The 22641-nt window shown below is 43.9% G+C and overlaps 4 protein-coding genes, 1 long non-coding RNA gene and 1 other non-coding gene across 6 annotated transcripts; 4 read left to right on the plus strand and 2 right to left on the minus strand.

The window, feature by feature from the left end:
• Window positions 1-507: 507 nt before the first annotated feature.
• LOC112879028 (DNA-directed RNA polymerase II subunit 4) lies at window positions 508-1483 on the minus strand. The gene is made up of 2 exons (XM_025943348.1): window positions 1326-1483; window positions 508-1168 (listed from the first exon to the last, which is right to left on the minus strand). The coding sequence occupies exons 1-2, from the start codon at window positions 1372-1374 to the stop codon at window positions 786-788; spliced, it is 432 nt and encodes a 143-aa protein (XP_025799133.1). The 5' UTR covers window positions 1375-1483; the 3' UTR covers window positions 508-785.
• A 146-nt stretch (window positions 1484-1629) lies between these two features.
• Window positions 1630-1702, plus strand: TRNAA-CGC. Its single transcript has one exon. It is a non-coding gene; the product is annotated as a tRNA-Ala (tRNA).
• Window positions 1703-1759: 57 nt separating this feature from the next.
• LOC112879025 (protein LOW PSII ACCUMULATION 3, chloroplastic) lies at window positions 1760-5099 on the plus strand. The gene is made up of 12 exons (XM_025943346.1): window positions 1760-2156; window positions 2299-2329; window positions 2603-2695; window positions 2786-2848; window positions 3018-3129; window positions 3572-3657; window positions 3756-3814; window positions 3904-4006; window positions 4111-4171; window positions 4373-4455; window positions 4577-4657; window positions 4797-5099. Exons 1-12 carry the CDS (start codon window positions 1843-1845, stop codon window positions 4854-4856), a joined length of 1146 nt encoding a protein of 381 aa, XP_025799131.1. The 5' UTR covers window positions 1760-1842; the 3' UTR covers window positions 4857-5099.
• Window positions 4495-15081, minus strand: LOC112879029. The gene is made up of 3 exons (XR_003225923.1): window positions 14945-15081; window positions 12559-12561; window positions 4495-4505 (listed from the first exon to the last, which is right to left on the minus strand). It is a non-coding gene; the product is annotated as an uncharacterized LOC112879029 (long non-coding RNA).
• On the plus strand, window positions 5201-8679 carry LOC112879026 (protein canopy-1). Its single transcript, XM_025943347.1, has 9 exons — window positions 5201-5470; window positions 5952-5978; window positions 6216-6295; window positions 6507-6579; window positions 6791-6848; window positions 7342-7396; window positions 7836-7860; window positions 8034-8125; window positions 8445-8679. The coding sequence occupies exons 1-9, from the start codon at window positions 5348-5350 to the stop codon at window positions 8473-8475; spliced, it is 564 nt and encodes a 187-aa protein (XP_025799132.1). The 5' UTR covers window positions 5201-5347; the 3' UTR covers window positions 8476-8679.
• Window positions 15082-17339: 2258 nt separating the features above from the next.
• Window positions 17340-22641, plus strand: LOC112900937 (signal peptide peptidase 2). Its single transcript, XM_025969712.1, has 12 exons — window positions 17340-17576; window positions 18341-18486; window positions 18615-18730; window positions 18835-18986; window positions 19069-19154; window positions 19591-19718; window positions 19842-19892; window positions 20659-20745; window positions 20835-20904; window positions 21515-21651; window positions 21743-21820; window positions 22209-22641. The coding sequence occupies exons 2-12, from the start codon at window positions 18447-18449 to the stop codon at window positions 22299-22301; spliced, it is 1038 nt and encodes a 345-aa protein (XP_025825497.1). The 5' UTR covers window positions 17340-17576; window positions 18341-18446; the 3' UTR covers window positions 22302-22641.

Consider the following 22641-nt stretch of genomic DNA (forward strand, 5'->3'; position numbering starts at 1 on the left):
ACAGAAAACCAAAGCTGTTTGTCTTCACCTGAGAGCATTCATCAGAGGGTTTCCCTTGAGTTCAATTCACTGAATGGAGGCCTCTTTGTGCATAATTATAAAAAAACAACAATCATATTCATAAACATATGGAACGAACAAGGTTCCCTTAACATATCATGATCGGGGCTCTTGTCAGAACTGATCAAGATATTGTGAACCCTGATGAACAATAAGAAATTCTAGTACATCTGCACCTGGAATGTCCCTCTTGAGTCTAGTAGCCAGGGACTGCATATAAGATGTGAGCTTCCTGCATGCTGTGCTGTGCAGTCACTGTACGTGCCACAGATGTGGTTCAGAATCAGGCTCAAGCTTGGATTCCAACTCCAAATGAGATGGTTACACCAAGAATTCTCCAAGGCTTTGCTTGGAGAGGATTGAAACTGTTCTGTGCTTCATGTTCATACCAACAGTTAACACTGTAATAGATGTAGCACTGCTACTTTATGAGAAGTCCAAAGAACAGGAAAGCAACATCACCAAAGGCTCTCTCTTCAGCTCAATTCACAGCATGGAGGCTTTTTGTTCAGAGTTACAGAGATCAATCATAGCATATGGACTCTAACTTGATTATCGACTAACAAGGTTCCCCCATTCATTGCAACATTGATGATCAGTAGGAAATCCTATTACATACTGATCTTGAGCTCTCGCCTGATGATAAGATAAGGCAGCTAGGGAAACTGACTGACGAACTGCACAAGGCACGGCCATGGCAATATAGCAAGCAGATGGGACCATGGCTACTCGAACTTCTTGATGAGGGAGAGGTCGTTGAGCATCTTCTCGATCTTCTCGTTGCCGGCGTCGCCGACGAACCTCCCCCCGGACTTGAGGGACGGGACGAGCGCGGTGGCCTCGCCGCTGGTGTCGGGGCAGAGGTTGCCGATGGTGCAGAGCTCGAACTCGGCGAGGCCGTAGCGGCTGAGCGTCTCGCGGACCTGGCGCACGGCGTCGGGGTTCTTGTAGCGGCTGAAGCGCTTCACGTACTGCAGCGACTTCTCGAACACCTGCGACACCTGCGACGAGGGGTCCGACTCCGACGCGTGCTGCTGGATCTGCTCGTACTTGTGCTCTAGGATGATCGCCACCTCGCAGTTCATCAGGCACTTGGCCTTGAGGAACTCTGCGTCGCCATGGCAGCGGGTCAGTTCCGTACAAACCACGACGGCGATAACACAAGCAACACACCGTCCGGTGAGACGGAAGAGCGGCGAAACCCTAGCCGCCAGGAATTGGGCGGTCGGGAGGGAATAGTGGGGACAGGAGGAGGGAGAACGAACCTTCTCCGATCTTGAGCTCGGCGGCGTTCTCCTCCTCCTCGCCGGACATGTTGCTGCTTCCGACCGGAGCGAGATCGCTGGAGACGACGACGGAGTTGGAATTGCTGCGATTGGACTCGACTCGATTGAGCAACGGAAGGGACGCAAGGGGGAAGCGATGGCGGCGGCGGAGCGGGCTATTGGACCGGGCCGGCTCGGATCTACCAGACAGAATCGGGCATGATGGGCCTCAAACTGGGCCGCGTGGGGGTGAAGACATTTTGTTCTAAATAAGTGGGCTCGCCTCCCGAGGCGTACAGCAGCCGGGGGTGTAGCTCATATGGTAGAGCGCTCGCTTCGCATGCGAGAGGCACGGGGTTCGATTCCCCGCACCTCCATTTCTTTTTTGGTCTTGCTTCATTTCCAGCGAGCGGGCTGGGGATTGGTATAGACAACTAGTCCTCGAAGTCTGGCCGCGCCAGCGTGCGGCTGTCTCGTCTCGTCGTCTGCTCTCCTCCACTCCTCGGAGCGCACGGCCATGGCTGCTCCGGCGCCCACGGCTCTCTGCGCCCGCCACTTCCGCCTGCCGCGCGCGTCCTCCTCCTCCTCCTCCCCCTCCCCCTCTCCGCCCCGCCTGCCGGCCACCGCCTCCGCCTGCTCGTCCTCGCGGCTCCGGCCCCGCCGCCTCGCCGTCTCCCCGCGCGCGGAGGCGGGGACGGGGGACGTGGAGGCGCTCAGGGCCGGGGTGTCCGTGTACAAGCCGCGCTCCTACGACGTGCTCGTCACCGACGCCGCGCGCTCCCTCGCCTGCGCCATCGACGACGGCAAGACACGCCTCGAGATCGAGTTCCCGTAATCTCTGCTCACCGCGCTCTCTTATCTTCGCTTTGCTGCGTCGCTATCCCCGTGCCCGCATTCTCTTCTCATCGCGCGTTTCTTTGTCCTTTCCTGCCTTGCTCGTGGGTGGCTGCGTCTGGACTGTGACGGTGTCAAGGCCTCTGCCAAGCAGCATCTCTTCTTACAAGGTTATAACACCTACTCGTCACATTGTGCTCATTTTGCTTCGCTGACTGGAGCTCTTCTGCTTTGCTAGTTTTGGCACCAATTGTTGCCACGCTATGAATTTTGTTCTGTATCGAATTAGAAATGAATACAATCGAAATGATGTGATTTGCTAATAGTTTTTGTCACGTATTTTTTCCCCTACCAAATCATGTCCATTTCTGCCGCCGTTACTGTATTACATACATACGGTGCTATGACCTATTGATTCTGATCATCCAGCCTTACTTCTGCAGGGCTCCTCAGATGAGTTCATCGATGCCAACATCCAGCTTGCTCTTGTTGTTGCGAGGAAGCTTAAAGAGCTCAAGGGGACTAGGTCCTGTATAGTAAGTTCAAGCTTCATACACCGTCACTGAGACAGGTACGCTGTAGAAGTGCAAAACCGTGCTCATTTGCTCTCTTCTAGTTGATTTCAGGTGTTTCCTGATCAACCTGAAAAGCGCAGGGCGTCACAGCTCTTCAGAACAGCTATTGACACGGTAAATGATGCCTCATGGAACAATATCTTTATTCGAGGCATTCTTTTTTTTCTTTTGTCCTTTCCTGAATCTTTGTTATGAGCTTGCTTATAGTAGCATGACAACTGCTCTGCTTGTTCATTCTAAAAGAAAAATTAACTGCTCTGCTCTCTGTTACCACTATCTTTAGATTGAGGGTATTACTGTCAGTTCCCTGGATGATGTGCCCGCAGACGCTGTCAACAGCTTCTTCAAATCGATAAGAAATACCCTGGATTTTGACTTCTCAGATGACAATGAAGGTAAATATCTTGATCGAAATACATTAGTGAAAGCAATAACCATGCTACGCCTAGTCTAAAATGACATTGTGTCTCATACTCTCATTTTATTTTGTCAAAGAGTTCATACCACTTCTCTGCGGCATGGAAGCCTTCTTGTGTAGAGGAGCAACACACATGCTAATATTTTTTAATGGCAAGCATTTTCGTGTTGATGAATTATGACAGCTTGAAGAAAAAAGAAATACATTAGTGATTGCTGATTGTATGCATCACCTTTATGTGTATGGATCAAGCATAGGCAGATTACTTATATTCATAATGATGCTATCATCGGAGCATAAATTCCCTTTTTCATCAAAGAAGAACAATCAGTTAGTTTGGTGCCTGTTATTATGATACAATTCATATACAAGCATCCCTGAATAAGTTAGTCGTAACCAGTTGGTTGTTGTGGATACAGATCGATGGAAATCTGATGAACCACCATCATTATATATCTTCATCAACAGCAGCACACGTGACCTTGCTTCTATAGAGAAGTATGTGGTATGTCTAGAATCTAATGCCTCTTTCCTTGCCGACGTGCATTTATGTGTTGTTTGCACACTCGGTTGATTCTTTTTTTGTGCTTTTGCTAATTTCAGGAGAAGTTTGCCACATCCGTTCCAGCCCTTCTATTTAATCTTGAATTAGATACCTTGCGGTATGTGTCATATATTCATTCAGTAGCTTGTTACTTCTAAAATTTTTGAGTGTGTTATGAGGCGGTGACTTATGTAATTCATCCTCCAGATCTGACTTGGGGCTTCTGGGATTCCCTCCAAAAGATTTGCATTACCGGTTTCTTTCTCAGTTCACCCCAGTATTTTATATCAGACAGCGTGACTACTCCAAGGTATTAATTTGTTTCACTTCTATCCACCTAGGCACCTAGCAATATCCTTTGTGTTTCTTGCTTCCTGTACCATCTGTGACTAGTTTCCCTTCTTTACCATGTAGACAATTGCAGTTGCTCCATACATAGTGAATTACAGTGGCGCTGTATTCCGCCAATACCCAGGTAATCCTGGAGAACATTTTGGCCTATTCAGATTTCTTCATTTGAAAAGATTACAGTTTGAAACACAAATCTGTCATGCTGGGTTTGCGAAGACCTAACGAAATAAATGTTCAAAGAGGATTTTTTTTCAGGGTAATTTCATGGTCATCCCTTTTCATCAGCATCCTCAGCTACTGATCTACTGAGTTTCTGCTTGTTCAGGCCCTTGGCAGGTTATGCTGAAGCAGGCTGATGGTTCATATGCTTGCGTTGCAGAGAGTGAAGCTCGGTTCACTTTGGGACAGGTCGTACCATAAGTAACTTGAATAAATTTATTTTACGTTTTCCTACTCTCCTGAGTGTTTGAAAAATTGATTAACTTCGTTCGAGCTCATTGGGTCTGCCATGCAATATCTCATCTTTCAGGCCAAAGAAGAACTGTTGAGAGTTATTGGTTTACAAGAAGAAGAAGGAAGCTCACTTGAATTTCTCAGAAGAGGATACAAGGTTCAGATTTCATCCAGTCAATAGTTGATAGGACGAAATATTATTCATTGCAGTTTAAACTTTGAAATTCAAAGTGCCCTCTTGTATAGCTGAATTTCATCAGAGCATCAATTTTACTAGCTGAGTTTCTGTCATGCAGAATGCTACATGGTGGGAAGAGAACGTTGATCAGGAGACGTCGGCCGCATGGCGAACTTGAGATGCTGATCTGATCAGATGGTGTAACTGAAATTACAGAAAGAAGGCATGTACAGTGTGGCATTGCTTATGCTGCAACTGCGTGTGCAGTACAGGCATGCGAGGTTTTCCCTTTTTGGTGATTGTATCATGGTTGAGTTTGGAGGGGACTGTAAACGTGATGTAAAATCTTCTGACTCGTGTTTCGGGTGCCATGAATATATTTCTACAGTAGAAATTCTACCTGAACAAGTTTGTTGATGCAGCGTCAACCCGTTTGTCTTCTGAAATTGTTCTTGGTCACTTGCCCCTTGCGTGAAAGACACGAAGAACTGAGCGGTGTAGTAAATTGGTCAGGAAAGAATTCCAGAAGCTTCCCACAACTGAAAGGGTACGGACGTATTTAAACATGTTCAAGATCTCGGGGTCACATCTGCAAAAAGACCATCACGCGGACGCGGAAGCGGAGTCTGGAAATCGGGAGGGAGACGACGCTGCGCCAGATCGCGGGAGATGGAGCCGAGAGCTGCAATCCACAGATCCGGCGCCCTCTTACTCCTCGCCGCTGTCCTCGCAGCGGCCGCCTCCTCCGCATCCGCCATCGGGGACAAGTGCGCCGCCTGCAAGGCCGTTGCTGTAAGTTCCCTCTGCTCTTCTGTCCTCTTGTCGTTTTTGGAGCAATCCTGCTAAGTGTGTCTGAACTCTGAAACCATTTTATATCAGAGAGGAGAAGAAACTAACTCCGACCTGAAGCTATAGTGCAGGATAGACCATGACCTGGATTTTTTAGCGTTACCTGTAGAATTTCGATGCCGGTTCAGTCAGAATTTGAACTAATACGGGGCCCTGACTAGCACTATTTTGTTGATATCTTGAAATTGTACTAACTAGATTAACGGGGAAATTTCAGCACTAAGGTGCTGGGAAAAATACCATTTTGTGTGCTAATGTCGTGTATACTGCAGTTGTTTGAAAAATTGAGTTTGAGTTCCAACCTTCGAGGGGCATATATGCTTCCTCTTTGTTCCTCTCTACCGTCAGTAAATGAACTTTGTGTTTCAGTAATTTGCAATGCACACTGTACATTCTCTGATGTATCTATTGGTATACTTTCCAGGCAGAGCTAGAGATTGGAATTTCAAGTGTAAGTGCACCAATAATCTTTCTTTCAGTTGCCTTTATTTAAGTGATTCTGACCATTGTTCACGATGCTGATTTCAGTTGTCTGTGATACCAAGTAGCTTTATATTTCTCAAATATTAAGATATCTTTGACAATTGACAAAACAATCATTCCATAATCTTAGCTGCATATATATTATTAGTTTCTCAGTTGTGGCATCATTTGATCAATTATTGTGTTCCTGAATTCTCTAATGCAGGAGAAACCAAGAAATCACTTGGACCTGCGCAACCGCTTGAATTCTAAAGGTCAGAGGGAAGGGAAGGTCATTGATTACAGGTACACAACCAGCATAATAATACACACTGTGAATGAAGAAAAAGATGCATATTGGAAAAATATGTTGAGAGGAATAATCCCTGATTTAACACTACACAGGCAGCGTATTTGATCTTGATGGGCATCCTTTGGTTTCAAAAAACAAGTTATGGATGTATTTCACTGCCTGCTTTTGTCATTATACGTAGTTGATTCTATATACGTGGTGCAGAGTCAGTGAGCTTCGGGTTGTAGAACTTCTGGATGGCCTGTGCGATAAGATGCAAGATTATACCTTGCAGAAGGTAGAACACAAAGATCTATTACTGTTTTAGATTTTGTCCTGAATACCATCTTATCGATGCTGCTTCCCTTTTCTTGATATCCAGCGTAATAAATATGCCATAAATGCAAAGAGGGTTAACAGTATACTTTGTATTGATTTTTTTTCAAATAGCATCAGGATGTTCCCAAGCATTTAGCCACAGACCTAACGTCTTTCTTTTTGGTATGCAGTTGGAATCAGGCGAAAAAGGATGGGTGAAAGTCACAGACTGGAACAGCTTTCAAACTGGTAGTTACACCCCCCCCCCCCCCCCCCCCAACTCTGTGGCTCCTGTTAACTCTTCTGATGACTTGTTATTATATTGATACTGGGAGCCCAAAGTGCGATGTAAATATATGGGTTTCTTACACTATATTAGTGCCTTTTGCCTACTTAGTTGTTTTCTAGCATGCATCACTCCAGGAAAGGCTGCAAGCACCAGGTTTAGAGCTGTGTTTCTGATCATTGCTGAATTTGCTCACCATTAGACTTATTACAAGTAACTCAAATTCAGTGACGTGAAATCTTGGAGGATGTTACCAAAAATGATCTTAGCAAACGATCCTGTATAGGAAATAAAGTTGCATTGTCTTGTGGTAAATCTTAATGCAGAATGCCAAGCAAACAATAAGTCATACCTTTGGATTTATGTTGATTCATTACAATAAAAACATTTGTACATGTGTTAGAATTATCTCCAATGTCCAACATTATATTGATTATGTCATTGTTCTTTTTGTAGAAAAGAAGGCAGCAGCACGAGCACATTCCAAAAATCTGTCCAGCTTCTGTGGAAGGTATGTTAGGTTTTCCCTAATAGAATAAGCAGAACATATAGGCAATTTCAGTATTTTTTTCTGTGAATTTGTCTGGCAGAATGTGGTCTGTATACATAATTTTCTTCTAATTTATGTGGTTGCAAAAATTATACATGTCTTGTTGTCTTGTAAATTGTAAAGACTTCAAGTCACTTGGGTCAATTACACACACTATCCCCAGCCAAACGTATTTGCACATGCAGGCCTTTGCTCGTTTCTGATTGCCATCTTTGTTTCTTGTTAAGCTTTCTCCTTGTTTACTCGACTTAAGCAAGTCTAAACAAACTCTTCACTCACCTGTTGTTTAGAGCACAAGTTTATTGGTTGTGTTAAGATAATATGGACTCTTAGCGGCTTCTGAAGAAGCTTGCAGCTGAAAATTGAGGGGATGAACTGACCAACTTCACTTGATTTGCAGGTTACTTGAGGAAACAGAGGATGAGGTAAGCTTATCTTGGATACTATTCATACAGTACTACTACAGTTTGGTTTTCGCAAATAGCATCTTATTAGCTTGATTGTTAGTTGAGTTTTATTTTTGAATTTTATGGTTTTTGTTTAATTTTGTCAAAACAAGGCCTTATGGATTCTGATTCTTTTTCCGGTTCATTTGCAGCTCTCTGAGTGGATAAAAACAAGCTCCTCAGAATCGGAAAATGTGAGCAAGGCCCTTTGTGAAGATATTAGCAAACACTGTCAGTCCACAAGGTATGTCGTATACTCATATCTGATTTATCAACCATCAAGCATAGATAGATAGTCAGGAAATGGTTTCTGTGATGATGGCTTTTGGTGCCTGCATATAAAGAATTGCACTCAGGAAGGCATTGTAGTGTTTGTAAATTAAGATCCTCCATTTTAACCAAATCTCTAGAGAACATTATGTGAAAGGCCATGTAAGCTGTTAGATTCTTTAGCATGCTTTTGAAATAACGATGCAGGCATGTTTGTACATTCACGCATTGCATATTTTTCTCCTATTTTGATTGCTCTAAAATACGTCCTTTTCATTTCCTCTTCCTTCCAGTGCTACCATCCAGATCGATGATGAACTATAACAGGCCGCGTCCGTGGTGTTCGGCGAAGCAAGACAAGACGGCAGACTGGGAAATGTCAAAGGCACGAAGCTCAAATGGCCCCTGACACCCAGTTTAGTCAGACGTGAAGCTGCCATATTAGATTTTTTGTGTCGAGCTCGCATCCTTGTACTTCAAAATAGGACCTATAATTCGTTCCACATGATGATGTTCTTGGCCTAAAAAGTATAGACTGCTCTATCTATAGATAACAACGGAACAGCAAATTTTGAACACTGAAATACAGTTAAAAACAGCTAAAACTAACTTGTCAGGGGCTAATCTGATATCTGAGTGCTTCCAAGTTTTTATCCAATTCTATCAGTGCTCCGGATTATCCAGTGTTACGCCATGTTGAGTGTGGTTTGATGAGAACACAATACACACCTTAGTATGCCAATGAGATCACCCAAGATTATATGCATTTTGGATTTGCCGAACGCATCCCACTGATCACGCACATTGGGTTGCCATAACAAGTCAGGAAGTCAAGGCTCGTTAGAGTTGTTTATAGACCAAAAATAAACTGCTCTAGTTTGAAATAAAATTTGCACATTGTGAAGGCAGGCACTGAAACAAATACTACTGTGGCTAGAGACAGTAACAACAATAACAATAACAACTTAGCCTTTTGTCCCAAGCAAATTGGGGTAGGCTAGAGATGAAACCCACAGAAAATAAGAACAAGAAACACAAAAAGCGTACAAGCCAAAGGAAGAGTTAGGGGTTAAATAAAAAGTAATAAAGGTCACGGTTCAGGTACGTTAATTGCTAATCTCCAAGCGCTCCTATCCATAACTAATTCCTTAGCGATATTCCACTCTTTAAGGTTTCTCTTGACCGTCTCGTCCCAAGTTAGCCTAGGTCTACCTCTACCTCTCCTTACATTATCGCCCCGCTTTAAAACTCCACTACGCACCGGCGCCTCGGGAGGCCTCCGTTGTACATGTCCAAACCATCTCAACCAATATTGAATCAATCGATAGGTGCCACCCCGACCCTATCTCGAATCTCTTCATTCCGGACTCTATACCTTCTTGTATGCCCGCAGAACCAACGCAGCATACGCATCTCTGCTACACTCAGTTGCTGGACATGTCGTCTTTCTGTAGGCCAACATTTAGCACCGTATAGCATCGCCGGGCGAATCGCCATCCTATAGAACTTACCTTTTAGCCTCTGTGGCACCTTCTTATCACAGAGGACGCCAGAAGCCTGCCGCCACTTCAACCAACCGGCTGAAATTCTATGCCTAACATCTTCATCAATGTCTCCATCTTTCTGAAGCATTGATCCTAAATACCGAAAAGTATCCTTCTTGGCCACCACTTGACCTTCGAGGCTAACGTCCCCATCCTCATGCCTAGTCGGGCTAAAATCGCACATCATATACTCGGTCTTGATCCTACTCAGTCTGAACCCCCTCAACTCTAACGTGTGCCTTCACAGCTCCAACTTCATATTAACCCCTGCCCTACTCTCGTCAACTAGCACCACATCATCAGCAAAGAGCATACACCAAGGGATATCACCCTGTATGTCCCTTGTGACCTCATCCATCACCAAAGCAAATAGATAAGGAAAGCAAATAGATAAGGGCTCAATGCTGACCCCTGATGTAATCCTATTTTAATTGGAAAGTCACTGGTATCGCTATCACATGTTCGAACACAAGTCATCGCATCCTTATACATATCCTTGATGAGGGTAATATATTTAGTTGGGACTTTGTGTTTTCCAAGGCCCACCACATGACGTCTCTCAGTACTTTGTCATACGCCTTCTCTAGGTCAATAAAGACCATGTGTAAGTCCTTCTTCTCCTCTCTATATCTCCCCATCAACTGTCGTACTAAGAAAATCGCCTCCATGGTCGACCTCCCAGGCATGAACCCAACCTAGTTTTGGGTCACCCTTGTCAATCTTCTTAGGTGATGCTCGATAACCCTCTCCCAAAGCTTCATCGTATGGCTCATCAGCTTAATCCTCCGGTAGTTAGTACAACTTTGAACATCTCCCTTGTTCTTGAAGATCGGTACTAATATACTTCTCCTCCATTCCTCCTTCATCCTGTTTGACCGGAAAAATAGGTTAAAAAGCTTAGTTAACCATACTACCGCCCTCTCGTCCAGGCATCTCCACACCTCAATGGGGATGCCATCAGAACCCATCGCTTTACCTCCCTTCATTCTCTTCAAAGCCTCCTCGATCTCTGCCTCCTGAATTCTCCTCACAAAGCGTCTGTTGGTATCATCAGATGAGTCGTCCAACTCGAAGGTAGGACCCTCATTTTCCCCATTAAACAATTTGTCGAAGTATTCTCGCCATATGTTCTTGATCTCCTCATCCTTCACCGGAAGTCGATCTGTCCCATCCTTGATGCATTTGATTTGGTTTATGTCCCTTGTCTTTCTCTCACGGGTCCTAGCGATCCTATAAATGTCCTTCTCTCCTTCCTTCATACCTAGCCGTTGATAAATATCATCAAAAGCCTGACCTTTCGCTACACTTACAGCTCGCTTTGCAGACCTCTTCGCTAATCTATATTCCTCGATGTTGGTTGCGCTCTTGTCGAGGTGAATGCGTTTGAAACACTCTTTCTTCTCCTTAATAGCCCTTTGCACCTCATCATTCCACCACCAAGTCTCTTTCACTTCCTGCTTGCCTCCCCTACTCACACCAAACACTTCTGACGCCACCTTCCGAACACATATCGCCATCTTTAGCCACATATCATCCACATTTGTTCCTTCTTCCCAAGGCTCCTCGCCTAGCATCCTCTCCTTAAACGTTTGTGCCTCTTCCCCTCTAAGCTTCCACCACTTCGTTCTCGCAATCTTGGCATGTTTGTCCCGGTGGGCACGTACCCGAAAACGAAAATCCGCCACCACGAGCTTGTGTTGGGGGACAACACACTCCCCAGATATCACCTTACAATCTAAGCATGCACGTCTATCCTCTCTCCTAGCAAGGATAAAGTCGATTTGGCTCGAGTATTGTCCACTATGGAAAGTCACTAGAGAAGGGTTGCGAGTTGAAAAAAGATCGATCGGTCCTCTACGAGCCGAGTTGCATCACGGTAGCTCTCTTCTTCGATGTTGGCTTTCCTATCCGCCTAGTTGTCCTATCATACTACCCGAAAAGATTAAGGCCGGGGAAAAAACCTTAGCTGGTCTTTACTTCAAGACCGCTGATCACTTGGCTTAGCTTGCCAAAGCGCCGGCTCTCCACTAAAGTCAAGTAGTGGCTAGCCCTTTAGCACTCCATAATAAAATAGGCTTAAAGCAAGCTGTAATTATCTTTACTACTTCGCTGATCCAACAACACCAGTTCCTCGATCTTGAGAGTAGTACAGGTACTTACGCAAATAGAAAGTGCGAACAAAGTAGTCAACTTACTGAATCACCAGTGCTCTCATCTTTGTCTTTTGAACTCATCTTTGTTCTTCAAAAATAAGGAATGAATGGAGTTAGGAATGGAAGCTAGCCTGCTGAACCGAGATGATGGTTAAGAGGCCTTCAGACTGCAATTGGATCGGGTTTCTTTCCACTTCATCTTGGGAATCTGGAATGGTTGTTTATGGCTGGGTGTGACAGATCAGACTGAGTTTAGAATCAGACCTTCATTCCCTTTACCAAACATTGGAGTTGCTGCTCGGGTTTTCTCGAAAGCTTTTGCTTTCTTCGGTACTGGTACTTCGGAATCCGTTGCCAAGCTTTCTGAAGTTTGAGTTTGGTTTTTCTCCAAAGAGAAAAAGAATGGAAGAATTCTTATTATTCCATAATAACCCTAGAATTCTGTTTGCATAACGTACGCTACGCCATACAATCGAAATAGAAAATAGGGTATGGGACAATTAATGACTTTGAAAACGCGAAATAGCTGATGAGAGAAGTTGTTGTTGAGAAATAGGAAAGTGGAATGAAATCGAACAAGGGATCTTCTTGGAAATGGGAAGATCTAGGATAGGCGGCCAACCTCCTGGAAAGAGCGATGTGCATAGACCGGGTGAGTAGGGATGCAGCTCCGTGGACCGCTCGTCGGGCCTGATAGGTGGTGGTATCACACCCTTCTCAAAGGAACCGTACGTGAGACTCTCGCCTCATACGGCTCCGTCCTGGAATCTTAATAGAACCGATCTGATTTTCACTACAAGAGGAATTTCGTGCTTCTGCCGGATCCTCCCTATCTCCTAATCGAGCTTGTGTAGGTAGATATTGCCTAGTAGGGCCGATAGTAGTACACTGTTTGGGACGGAGTCAGGGCCCTTCTCACCTCCTACGAGTCGTCCGGCGGAAAACTGTTTCTGAGTGGGGTAAAAGAACTTGGAATCGTCGATCTCTTCCTTCAAGATTGAGATGAATCGATGTCGGTCGATGGTGTGAAAACACTTCCTGATGTCGAATTCCAAAAACCAGCGAGAGGTTCCCCACTCTTCTTTGATCCGTCTGAGGGCCGAGTGGCAGCCTCGACCCGAGCGGAAGTGCGATGTGTCTGGAAACTCGGGATCGTAAATGGATTCGGGTACCATTCTGATCGCCTCTTTCATGATCTTTTCTATGGGTAGAACTACTGTGAGCGGTCTAAACTTCGACCCTTCTTTCTTCATTTAAAAAAAGGGGAGCAAAGCCTGTTTTTTGCTCCCTCAATTGATAGATCAGGGCCCCTCCTGCCGGCCCGAACGAAAGGCTCTTTCAGGAAGTAGTCCCATCACTCTCGGGCCCGGCACCAACCAAGAGGAGGCGGGGCTTTCTCCAATCATTCCGAAGAGCCGAGATCTCGTAAAGGAAAAATTAGCTAGCTCAGCAGGTTTGGACCCGGGTGAATCAGTTCAGTGAAGGAAGGGAGCCTAAACTTAAGGCTTTTCCAAGCCTTGCCGATAGGCGCCTCATGGCTCGCTCAGTTCGCTCGCGGAGTTCTTAGATCAAGTAGATCTGGATAGAGTCTCGCTCATAAAGGAAGAGTAGCGCGCTAGCGCGGCTCGCTTCGCTTTTCGACGCGGAGCTCGCAGCTGTCGAAGCCTGCTTCAAAACTACAGGGCGTGCGTTAGCACTACGGCTTTTCAGCCTCCCTTTGCTGGTTCCGAACTATCACTGATCCCAGAGATCAACCTTCAAACCTTTTTGTTTTAATCTCAGGAAGGCTTTCTCGGGGAGAAAGCAGGTTGGGGAACTGCTAAACGACCTAAAAGAAAGAGGAGACTGACTCTAACCTTTCAAAGCCCTATCTCATCTGGTTGATAGTAGAAGGTACGTACGATGGTACCATGGACATAAACGAGGTCGAGCATATCTTTAATGATTTCAAACTAAAGCGTACCTAAAGCCTGCCCTGGATATGAAAAAGGGATTTGAGCCAGAAGAAGATGAGGATCTATCACCAGATGAGGAAATGGAAACAACTAAGTATTAGTTAGGTTTAGGTTCCGGAAATGGAAATGGTAACAGCGGCCCAAAACAAAAATGGTAAGGTTTTCTTTTCAAAGAAAAAGGAATGGGATGGGGTATGAATCCTTAACTACAAAAGTAAGCACCTCTCCTAACTAATTAGTTAGTATCGAGAGACTAGGCTTTTCATTAAAGTTGAAGGAGACAAACAAAGGTACTCTTGCCGATGGAAGAAATTCCATCGTCGTAAGGGAAGGCCTTGGTCAATCAACTCACCGCCATTGACCGGGGGGGGGGGGAACAATCTGATGAGCGAGATCATAACACGTGAACAACAAACCATACCGATAGGTTGATAGTTTTCTGTTGGTACGGCGTGTGGTCACAGGAACAATCGGCGGTCGTAGCATGAACTCAAGAGTACCTTCATTTTACAGCATATAGAGGTGTACCAATCCCACCATGATCGCCAGAGCAAGATTCATTCTTTAATCGCTACCAGATCAAACATGAGACCAGCATCCTAAAAAAGAAAAAGGAACGCAAAAGTTTTTAGAAATCCTTATCTTTCGGCTTTTTAAAGAAGATAGGCCATTACAAAAACAAGGTCTAACAGTCGACTTTCCTATCAGGATTTTACAACCTGAATACCAAGGGACCACTATTAGAAGAGAGCACAATAAGTAAATGCCGACGCCATCTTTGACTTTTTGGATGGTCGGCGGCGCCATAAACTCGATAACCAGCACCGCGGAGTCAATAAATTCAACTAAATAGAATCCTAAAACAATCTTATTCGAGCACACGCGGGACCCGCAGCAATGAAATTCACACAAGCGGCAATCATCCGAGCAGAGAATGGAGAAGGGAAATATACTTTTAATTGTTTTTCCGAATGAGAAAGCCTTTGGCAAACTCCTTGCAAATCCGTTTTTGCCGGGCACAATAGACATATCTGCTCAGTCACAACATAAGGAACCCCCAATGTTCCTCAAAGCCTACCCGGCCTGACTGCTTTAGTTGAATGATCCGATCCCGAAGCTAGCTTTCTACTTAAATTGCTACCCTATCTATTTCTCCTAAAAACAACTAATAAATCAACTTATTACCCCCGCACTTTCTATCTCTCCTATTCCTTTCAATAGGGACAAGTCGTGTTTCTTCACCGATTTTATCCAGATTTTTACTCTTTTCTTTGCCAGGTCAGTTGATCAATGCGAATTGTCAAGGTAAGTTGTTGATCAAATCCAAATTGACCATGCAACGCACCACTAACTTTCCCAAATGGGTCGACAAAAAGTGCCACCCAGCCAGCCAACCTCAGCTCCGCCAACTCTGGGCGAAAGGTTAGTCGCAGCAGCCCCAGCCCAAGACCAGTCTCTCCACACAAGCCAGAACAATTTAACCATCTCACGCTTGGGACTCCCTCTTTCTAAAGAGGGTATTCGCTAACAGCAGGTCGTAGGCCATACCCGAAACCCTTGTGTACTCGCTCATATCTTACATTAGTCACTCCCACATGATCATTGAGGTCTCCTCCTATGAAGAGCTTCTACTTGATAGGCACGGTACTAACCATGCTATAAAGGTCTTCCCAAAACTGACTCTTGGAACTCTCACTAAAACCTACCTGAGGGGCATAGGCACTGATCAGATTCAGAATCAAATCTCCAATGACCAACCGCTCTAGGATAATTCGGTCGCCTTGCCTCCTAACATCTACAACTCCATCCTTAAGGCTCTTATCGATCAAGATGCATACACCATTTCTACCCGAAGTTATCCCCGTGTACCAGAGCTTGAAGCCAGAACCCTCCACCTCCTTCGCCTTCTAACCCTTCCATTTAGTCTCCTGCACGCATAGAATATTTACACGCCTCCTAATTGCTACATTGACTAGTTCTCTTAACTTACCTGTTAGAGACCCTAAGTTCCAACTACCTAGACGAATCCTAGTTGGCTCGGCTAGCTTCCTTACCCTTCGCACCCGTCGAGAGAAATGCGAAGATCCTTGCTCATTTTTCACTACACCCGGGTGCAGATGTAGCGCGCCACAGAGGCTGCGACGACCCGACCCTTGCTCACTTATCATCGTACCCGGATCACGATACGATGCGCCCCTGAGGGGATGACGACCCGGTCCTTGCCCATTTAACACCACACCCTGGTTCCGATGTAGCGTGTCGCTAAGAGGGTTACGCCCTAACGAATTTCTTATGGGTTTCATTTCCATTTGAGTGGCTGATTTTTTTTACGCTGGTTCGCCAGACCTAACACAACCCTCCATATTTTCTCATCGCGGGCTTGGGACCGGCAAAGGCAGTGTTTGTGGCTAGAGACAGTCTTATAATCTTTTTGTGCGCACCCCCCCCCACCCCCACCCCCCGCCTTTCTCTCTCTGTAAGTATCCTCCGTCTCTTTTTGTCTTTTATTTATTAAAGTTTTAGGGCCACGCCCTAACTTTTCATTCAAAGCCACAGCAGAAGGGTTAACATCGTTTACAGCGTCAGGATGGCCCTACCATCAATACCCAGCATGAAGTAGCAACTGCACGTCAAAGAAACAAAGCTAGATAGGAAAAACTAGCAGAAACCACTGTCTACCGAGCACACTTTGATAGAAACTCCTTCGGATGACAGCTCCAGATCCTGGTTGTGCATCTCCTCTGGCGTGGTTGTCAGTATCTCCCACTTTTTCATGAACTCCAATTCGGTAGTTTCTTCCATCCACTTCCTCAGGCTCCTCTGGTCCATGCTTAGCTTCTTGAAGTTGTCACACCCTAGGATCTTCGTAAAGTCTTTATCTGCTTATAGTTTCTTCAAACAATTCTCTCAGAACTGAGAGCTATGTGCTTTAAAGGTGAGGTAACATTCTTTTTCCTTCTTCGGACACGTAATTTGCTAATTCTGCACCATGCTTACTATTCTCATAAGTAGGATCTTCATACTTTGCCAATCAGCATTATGAAAACAGAGGTCATTTCTTAATTTTCACAAACTCTAAAGCGCAGCAGCACAGACCGTATTAACAACAGTAAACTTTTTTGAAGTAAACCAGCAAGTACTAATAGACTTTTTTGCCTGAAATGAAATGAAGTGCTGTTGGGAACTCTCCCACAGTTTTTGCCCTTTTTCAAGCAAGATCTCAATATCTTTTTCAATACATTGTACCTTTGAAGATCTTAATCTCTTATTTCCAATACACCAGAAGATCTCAGTATCTCAGTTCCGATGCAGCAGAAGATAATTTTTTATTTTCTAAAGTTGGTCAATATTGATTGATAATTTTACTTGTTCACGAAATACTCGCCAGCTCTGGAGTGTGGGTCCCGGGTCAACGGAAGGAGCCCCAGAGTTGAATTTTACTGTGGCCCCAAGCTGTCATGGAGTAACGGCGCCTTAATAAACCGTTTCACTGTAAAAAAACCCCCCCGGGCTTCTCTTCTTCTTCCTCCCGTGCCCCCTCCCCCTATTAATTCCCCCCAAATCCAATTTCCTTCCCGTTCCGTCCCCAAATTCTACGCTCCTCCCATCCCGCACAGCCGGCCTCACCGCCGGCGACGGGACGCGACGACCCGCGGGCCGGCCGTCCTCCCTCCCTTCTTCGCCCCCCTCAAAACCCTCTGCTGGGGCTCGGCTGGTCGCGGGGTCGAGGACGCGAGATCCGCCCGGGCTTGGACTGACTCCCTCCTTCCTCAGTGAGTAAACCCTAGACCGCTTGGGGGAGCTCCGTTGTACTAGTAATTCGTTTCGTTCAGCGAGATCTTTCATTTCTTTGCAGCGATTGCGCGTATGAATTCGCAAATCTTAGTTCATCGCGGCTCAGAGAATCCCCAAATCTTCGTTTTATCGTAATTCAGTTTGCTGCGGATTCATTTGCCTCGTTGTGCACCTGTGCACCCGTTGTCCGGTTCTATCGGGCTCTTCTTCAGCGCGTAGGATCGATCTCAGTTGACCCCTGATGTCTGAAAAATCTCAGTTGACCCCATAGGACTTGGTAACCAAGGTGCAGGTGTAGTTTGTATTGAAATTTTTTTATGCCCTGCTTAAATATGCCCCTGATTTTTGCAGACTAGATCTTACGGGAGTTGCTTCTGTTATGCTAGTCTTTAGAAGAAATTGATTCTGTTAATTATTGGGGAAATTCAGTAGTGAGACGATGAATATCAGAACCATGGCAACTTGCTGTTGCATCAATGCATGATTTTACTTGGAACTTCTATTCTTTGTGTGAACTTGAAAATTCAGTATTCTGTTATTTACTTAAGTGTATTGCTGAAGAAGACACTGAGCTTTTGTATCATGTACCGTAAGTTAAAATTACTTCTGCTCTATCGTTGGATGTTTCCTACACTGTTAACCGAACTATTGTTTGATTAAAAACTTGAATGCTAGCTGCTTCAGACTAGAAAGTATAGTCTTACTTTCCTAACTCCTTATTTGTATCATTGTGTGGCACCAGGGATAAGATTGTGAAGCACCGGTGCTGCATCATCATTATCTTCGCAGGGTCACTTTGATAATCCAACAAAGGGCACCTAGCTACTATCCCTGATTGTCCCCTGACAATGAAGACGCATGAGCGAGCTGCCAATTTGGCCCTTGCTGGTATGTTTCTTGTTCAGTTCAATCATAGCTGCAGTTACATTGTTCACTACCTTGCTACCTTCTTCCTTTTCTTTTGATAAATCAACACTTGCTGACCTCTGTGGCCTTCTTTTTTACAATATTTGCAGCTTTGAGCTTGGCACCGCTTGTGGTTAAAGTAAATCCAAATTTGAATGTGATATTGACGGCATGCCTTACTGTCTATGTGGGTTGTTACCGTTCTGTCAAGCCAACCCCACCCTCTGTAAGCAATATGTTTTCTTTTCTGTATATAATATCTGTTGGGTATTGCCGTGACATGTAAATTAAGAGACCAACTGATTTATTTTCGCAAACTTTATTATGCAGGAGACTATGTCCAAGGAGCATGCTATGCGTTTCCCCTTAGTGGGAAGTGCTATGCTCTTGTCACTGTTCCTTCTATTCAAGTTTCTTTCAAAAGACTTGGTCAATGCTGTGCTCACTGCTTACTTCTTCATTCTTGGAATTGTTGCTCTCTCGTAAGTCTAAATTTTCTCAGAATACCTTTGCAGACATGTGTACTTATGAGCTAATGACTGCATTCGTTCCCTTGCTGTGCAGTGCAACATTGCTTCCTTCTATAAAACGTTTTCTTCCAAAAGAATGGAATGATAATCTCATTGTATGGCGGGCTCCACTTATCCACTGTATGACCCTCACTCACTTTGACGCTCGTTCTTGTTTGTCCAATTATGCAGATCTTGAGATAAACTGCATCTATGTTTGCAATGATATCCCGCAGCTCTATTTGATTATATCTTCAATGCTGCTGTAATGGAAATAAAAATTGTGGCGACTGAGAGTCGACATACAAACTTATTGTGTGGCCTGGATGATTTTGAACTTTTTCACTATTGATGTTTTAAACCTTGTTACAAATAAAACGACATTGCTCCATGTGGATATGGCCATTTGAAAAACTATATGCTGGCATGGAAATACATTCTTTGTTGACAACATTTCTTATGGATATATGGAAGATTTGTTTTCCTTTGTGAAATAGATGTATTATGTGCCAGAGTTGCAGCCTTTTACAATCTTTATTCTTGAAGATGGTTTAAGTCCATGAGCCTCTTATTTCAGCACTCTCGGTGGAGTTCACAAAGTCACAGATTGTTGCTTCTGTCCCGGGATTTTTCTTTTGCATGTGGTATGCATCTAAGAAGCATTGGCTGGCAAATAATGTTCTGGGAATCGCTTTCTGTATTCAGGTTTGTTTGTATGATTTAATATTAATATGCAATACTTTAGATTATGGGCTAAAACCTTCCTGAATTTGATCGTTTCCGCCACCAATTTTACTTCACCAGAGCCTTAACACTTGGATTTTGCAGGGGATTGAGATGTTGTCATTGGGGTCGTTTAAAACTGGAGCCATTCTCTTGGTAAGTTCTTTTTCCCCATCTTTGTATTGGTTTGAACACATATTTCTGTTTTGGGGTATAACTTCTAATAACACATCCTTATCATTTCAGTCATAAACATGTTCTTATTTTATCATCTCTGAGCTATCATAATTTTCACAACTGAAGTGTGTTATAATGCATACTAATTACAAATCATCAGGTGTTAATGTGACTTGATTTTTTTTTTGCCTACCAAAGGAACTACTTGTTATGCACTACAGGAAACTAAAAGTACTGTTGCTTGTGATGTATGTGGAATTAATATGTACTGTTTCTAATTATGGTCATAGTTGTATCCCTATCCTCTTAGCATGTTCAGTATATTTTCTAACACTTTATTAGTGTATCATTGAGTCAGATTTCATATCATACTTTTACTGTTCTCCCCGCTCCCCTCCCCTCTTTGGCCATAATGATTTTTTGCTGCAATATCTGTCCTAGCGGTGGTGCCATATTGGCGAGTTAACTTTTATGCTTTGCCTTTTTAGTATGCACTCTGCCATACCTCTTGAACTTTGAAAAAAAGATAGTTTTTCTCGCATGGAACCTCATACTGAGTAATAGTTCTGAAGTAACCAAGCGCTTGCATTTTGATTGTGCTATTTCTGAAAATAATAGCCACAGCAATTTCATCTGTTCTGGCTGAACTGATTTGTGCCGTTTGTTTCAGGATAGTGCCACTGTATCATTCTCTATTCATTCACTGACATTCATATGTAAATGCATTTTCCTTTTGCATTTTCAGGCTGGACTTTTTGTGTATGACATATTCTGGGTGTTCTTCACTCCAGTTATGGTCAGTGTGGCTAAATCTTTTGATGCTCCAATAAAGGTCAGTGCTTGTTGTTAGTGAACTGTCTTTGTTAATAATCTCTTCCGTTTCGTCATCAACTAATCTGGTTCTGCATTGTTTTTCTACAGCTTCTGTTTCCAACTGCAGATGCTGCACGGCCATTCTCTATGCTTGGCCTTGGTGACATTGTGATACCTGGTCAGTAGTAAAAGTTTCTTTCTTTGTGCTATGTTACATTCTGCTGATGTCTGCAGTGAATTATTTTTTTCCCTGATTGAATGGTAATATATCAGCCACAGTATGAGTGCCAACTTTATTACACGACTATATACTGGGACCTTGTTAGCATGTCTGAGGACAATCTGCAAATATGTTGTTTTGATAGCTTTTTTTCCTTGATCTATGGGGGTTTATTGGAGAGAAGTACCAAGTATCGGGTTTTCTAGATTTATGATATTGGTTTGTTTTGCTATTTATGTATTCTTTTAGTACGTGACTGAGAATCAGTGTTGCAACTAGAATTGGTCCAACTGGAAGGAGGTCATGCTCAGATATTGATGTATTAGTTGGGCCCATATGACTAGGTCCTGAGGTCCATGCTCATGTATATTTTTAAGCTATCTGGTCGCATGCGCTCTCTTGAGTTATTGCCAATACAAGCACTATTTGTATCCGTTCTGACCCCTAGAGGGCAACTATTAGCTGCATATCAGCTGATAATCAGGTCAGGTGCATAGAAAATGTGATTTTATTCAGACATTTTCTGTGTCATTCAGCTCATAATATGGATTTGTACTTTTGGTTCCAGGCATCTTTGTTGCACTTGCCCTGCGTTTTGACGTCTCAAGAGGTATCAAGAACCGTTACTTCAACAGTGCATTTTTGGGATACACTGTGGGTTTAACGGTGACCATCATTGTAATGAACTGGTTTCAAGCTGCACAGGTGAGTTCTGTTACTCATGTTTACTGCCTTTTTGCCCCTTATTTCTGTCATCTTTGAAATATTAATATGGTCATTTTTTGGGCATATGCAGCCTGCTCTACTATACATTGTTCCTGGTGTGATCGGTTTCGTTGCTGTTCACTGTTTGTGGAATGGAGAAGTAAAACAGGTCAGATTCTGAATACTTACTGCAACTGTGGCCTTCTGCCTTTTGGCCCTTCCATATGTACATTCTGGTTTCTGTACTATCAGTACTACTACATATTAAATGTGCCTCTAGCCTTTTCTTACCTGTCTAATAGATCTTGAGGAAAGTCGCGAAGAGAATGTTGTCCTTGTTCTGTATTGGTATTTGGTTTTATGATGAGTAATGAGATCCATAGTGTTGATGGTGTTCTTTAGTTCCTTACAGTCATTTATTTCATCCTGCTGTCAGCTCATGTATTTTTGGTTGTAGCTGTGCAAAGTTTTATCCCTTTTGTTTCCCCGAAGGTGCTTCCGGACACAAGATGTCTTAGAATGCAAGACTGCTGACTATATATATTTTGCACATGCAGCTACTGGAGTTTGACGAGTCAAAAGCTGAAGCGGAGGAAGCAGGTGAAGAAGAGCAAGATGATAAATCCAAAGAGGACAAGAAGGGGGACTAGCGTTCTAGCTAGATTTAGGTCATGATGAGGAGAAAAAGGAAGGCACAAGTTTTCGTGTAAGGTTGTCAGCAGCTAAATGGGCATGACGACCTCTGATACCGGCTCACTTAAGAACCTAGAAATGATTCACATGGTACAAACTTTTTTTTTCTTCGCGGATTATTTGGTTCGGAGAGTTGAATTGAAGAGGGAAAAAGATGATGTGTCCTGACCTACTTCTGTTTTCCTTACTGACTTCATCTTGGTTAAGGATTCAGCGGAACTCTGTTTTGGCCATTGCATCCCATGATATACTGATGCTGCTATTCTGTTTGGAATGAATGAATTTCACAGGCCTCCA

The sequence above is a fragment of the Panicum hallii genome, chromosome 1 (genome assembly GCF_002211085.1).
Source record: "Panicum hallii strain FIL2 chromosome 1, PHallii_v3.1, whole genome shotgun sequence".
In the NCBI taxonomy this organism is placed as follows: Eukaryota; Viridiplantae; Streptophyta; class Magnoliopsida; order Poales; family Poaceae; genus Panicum; species Panicum hallii.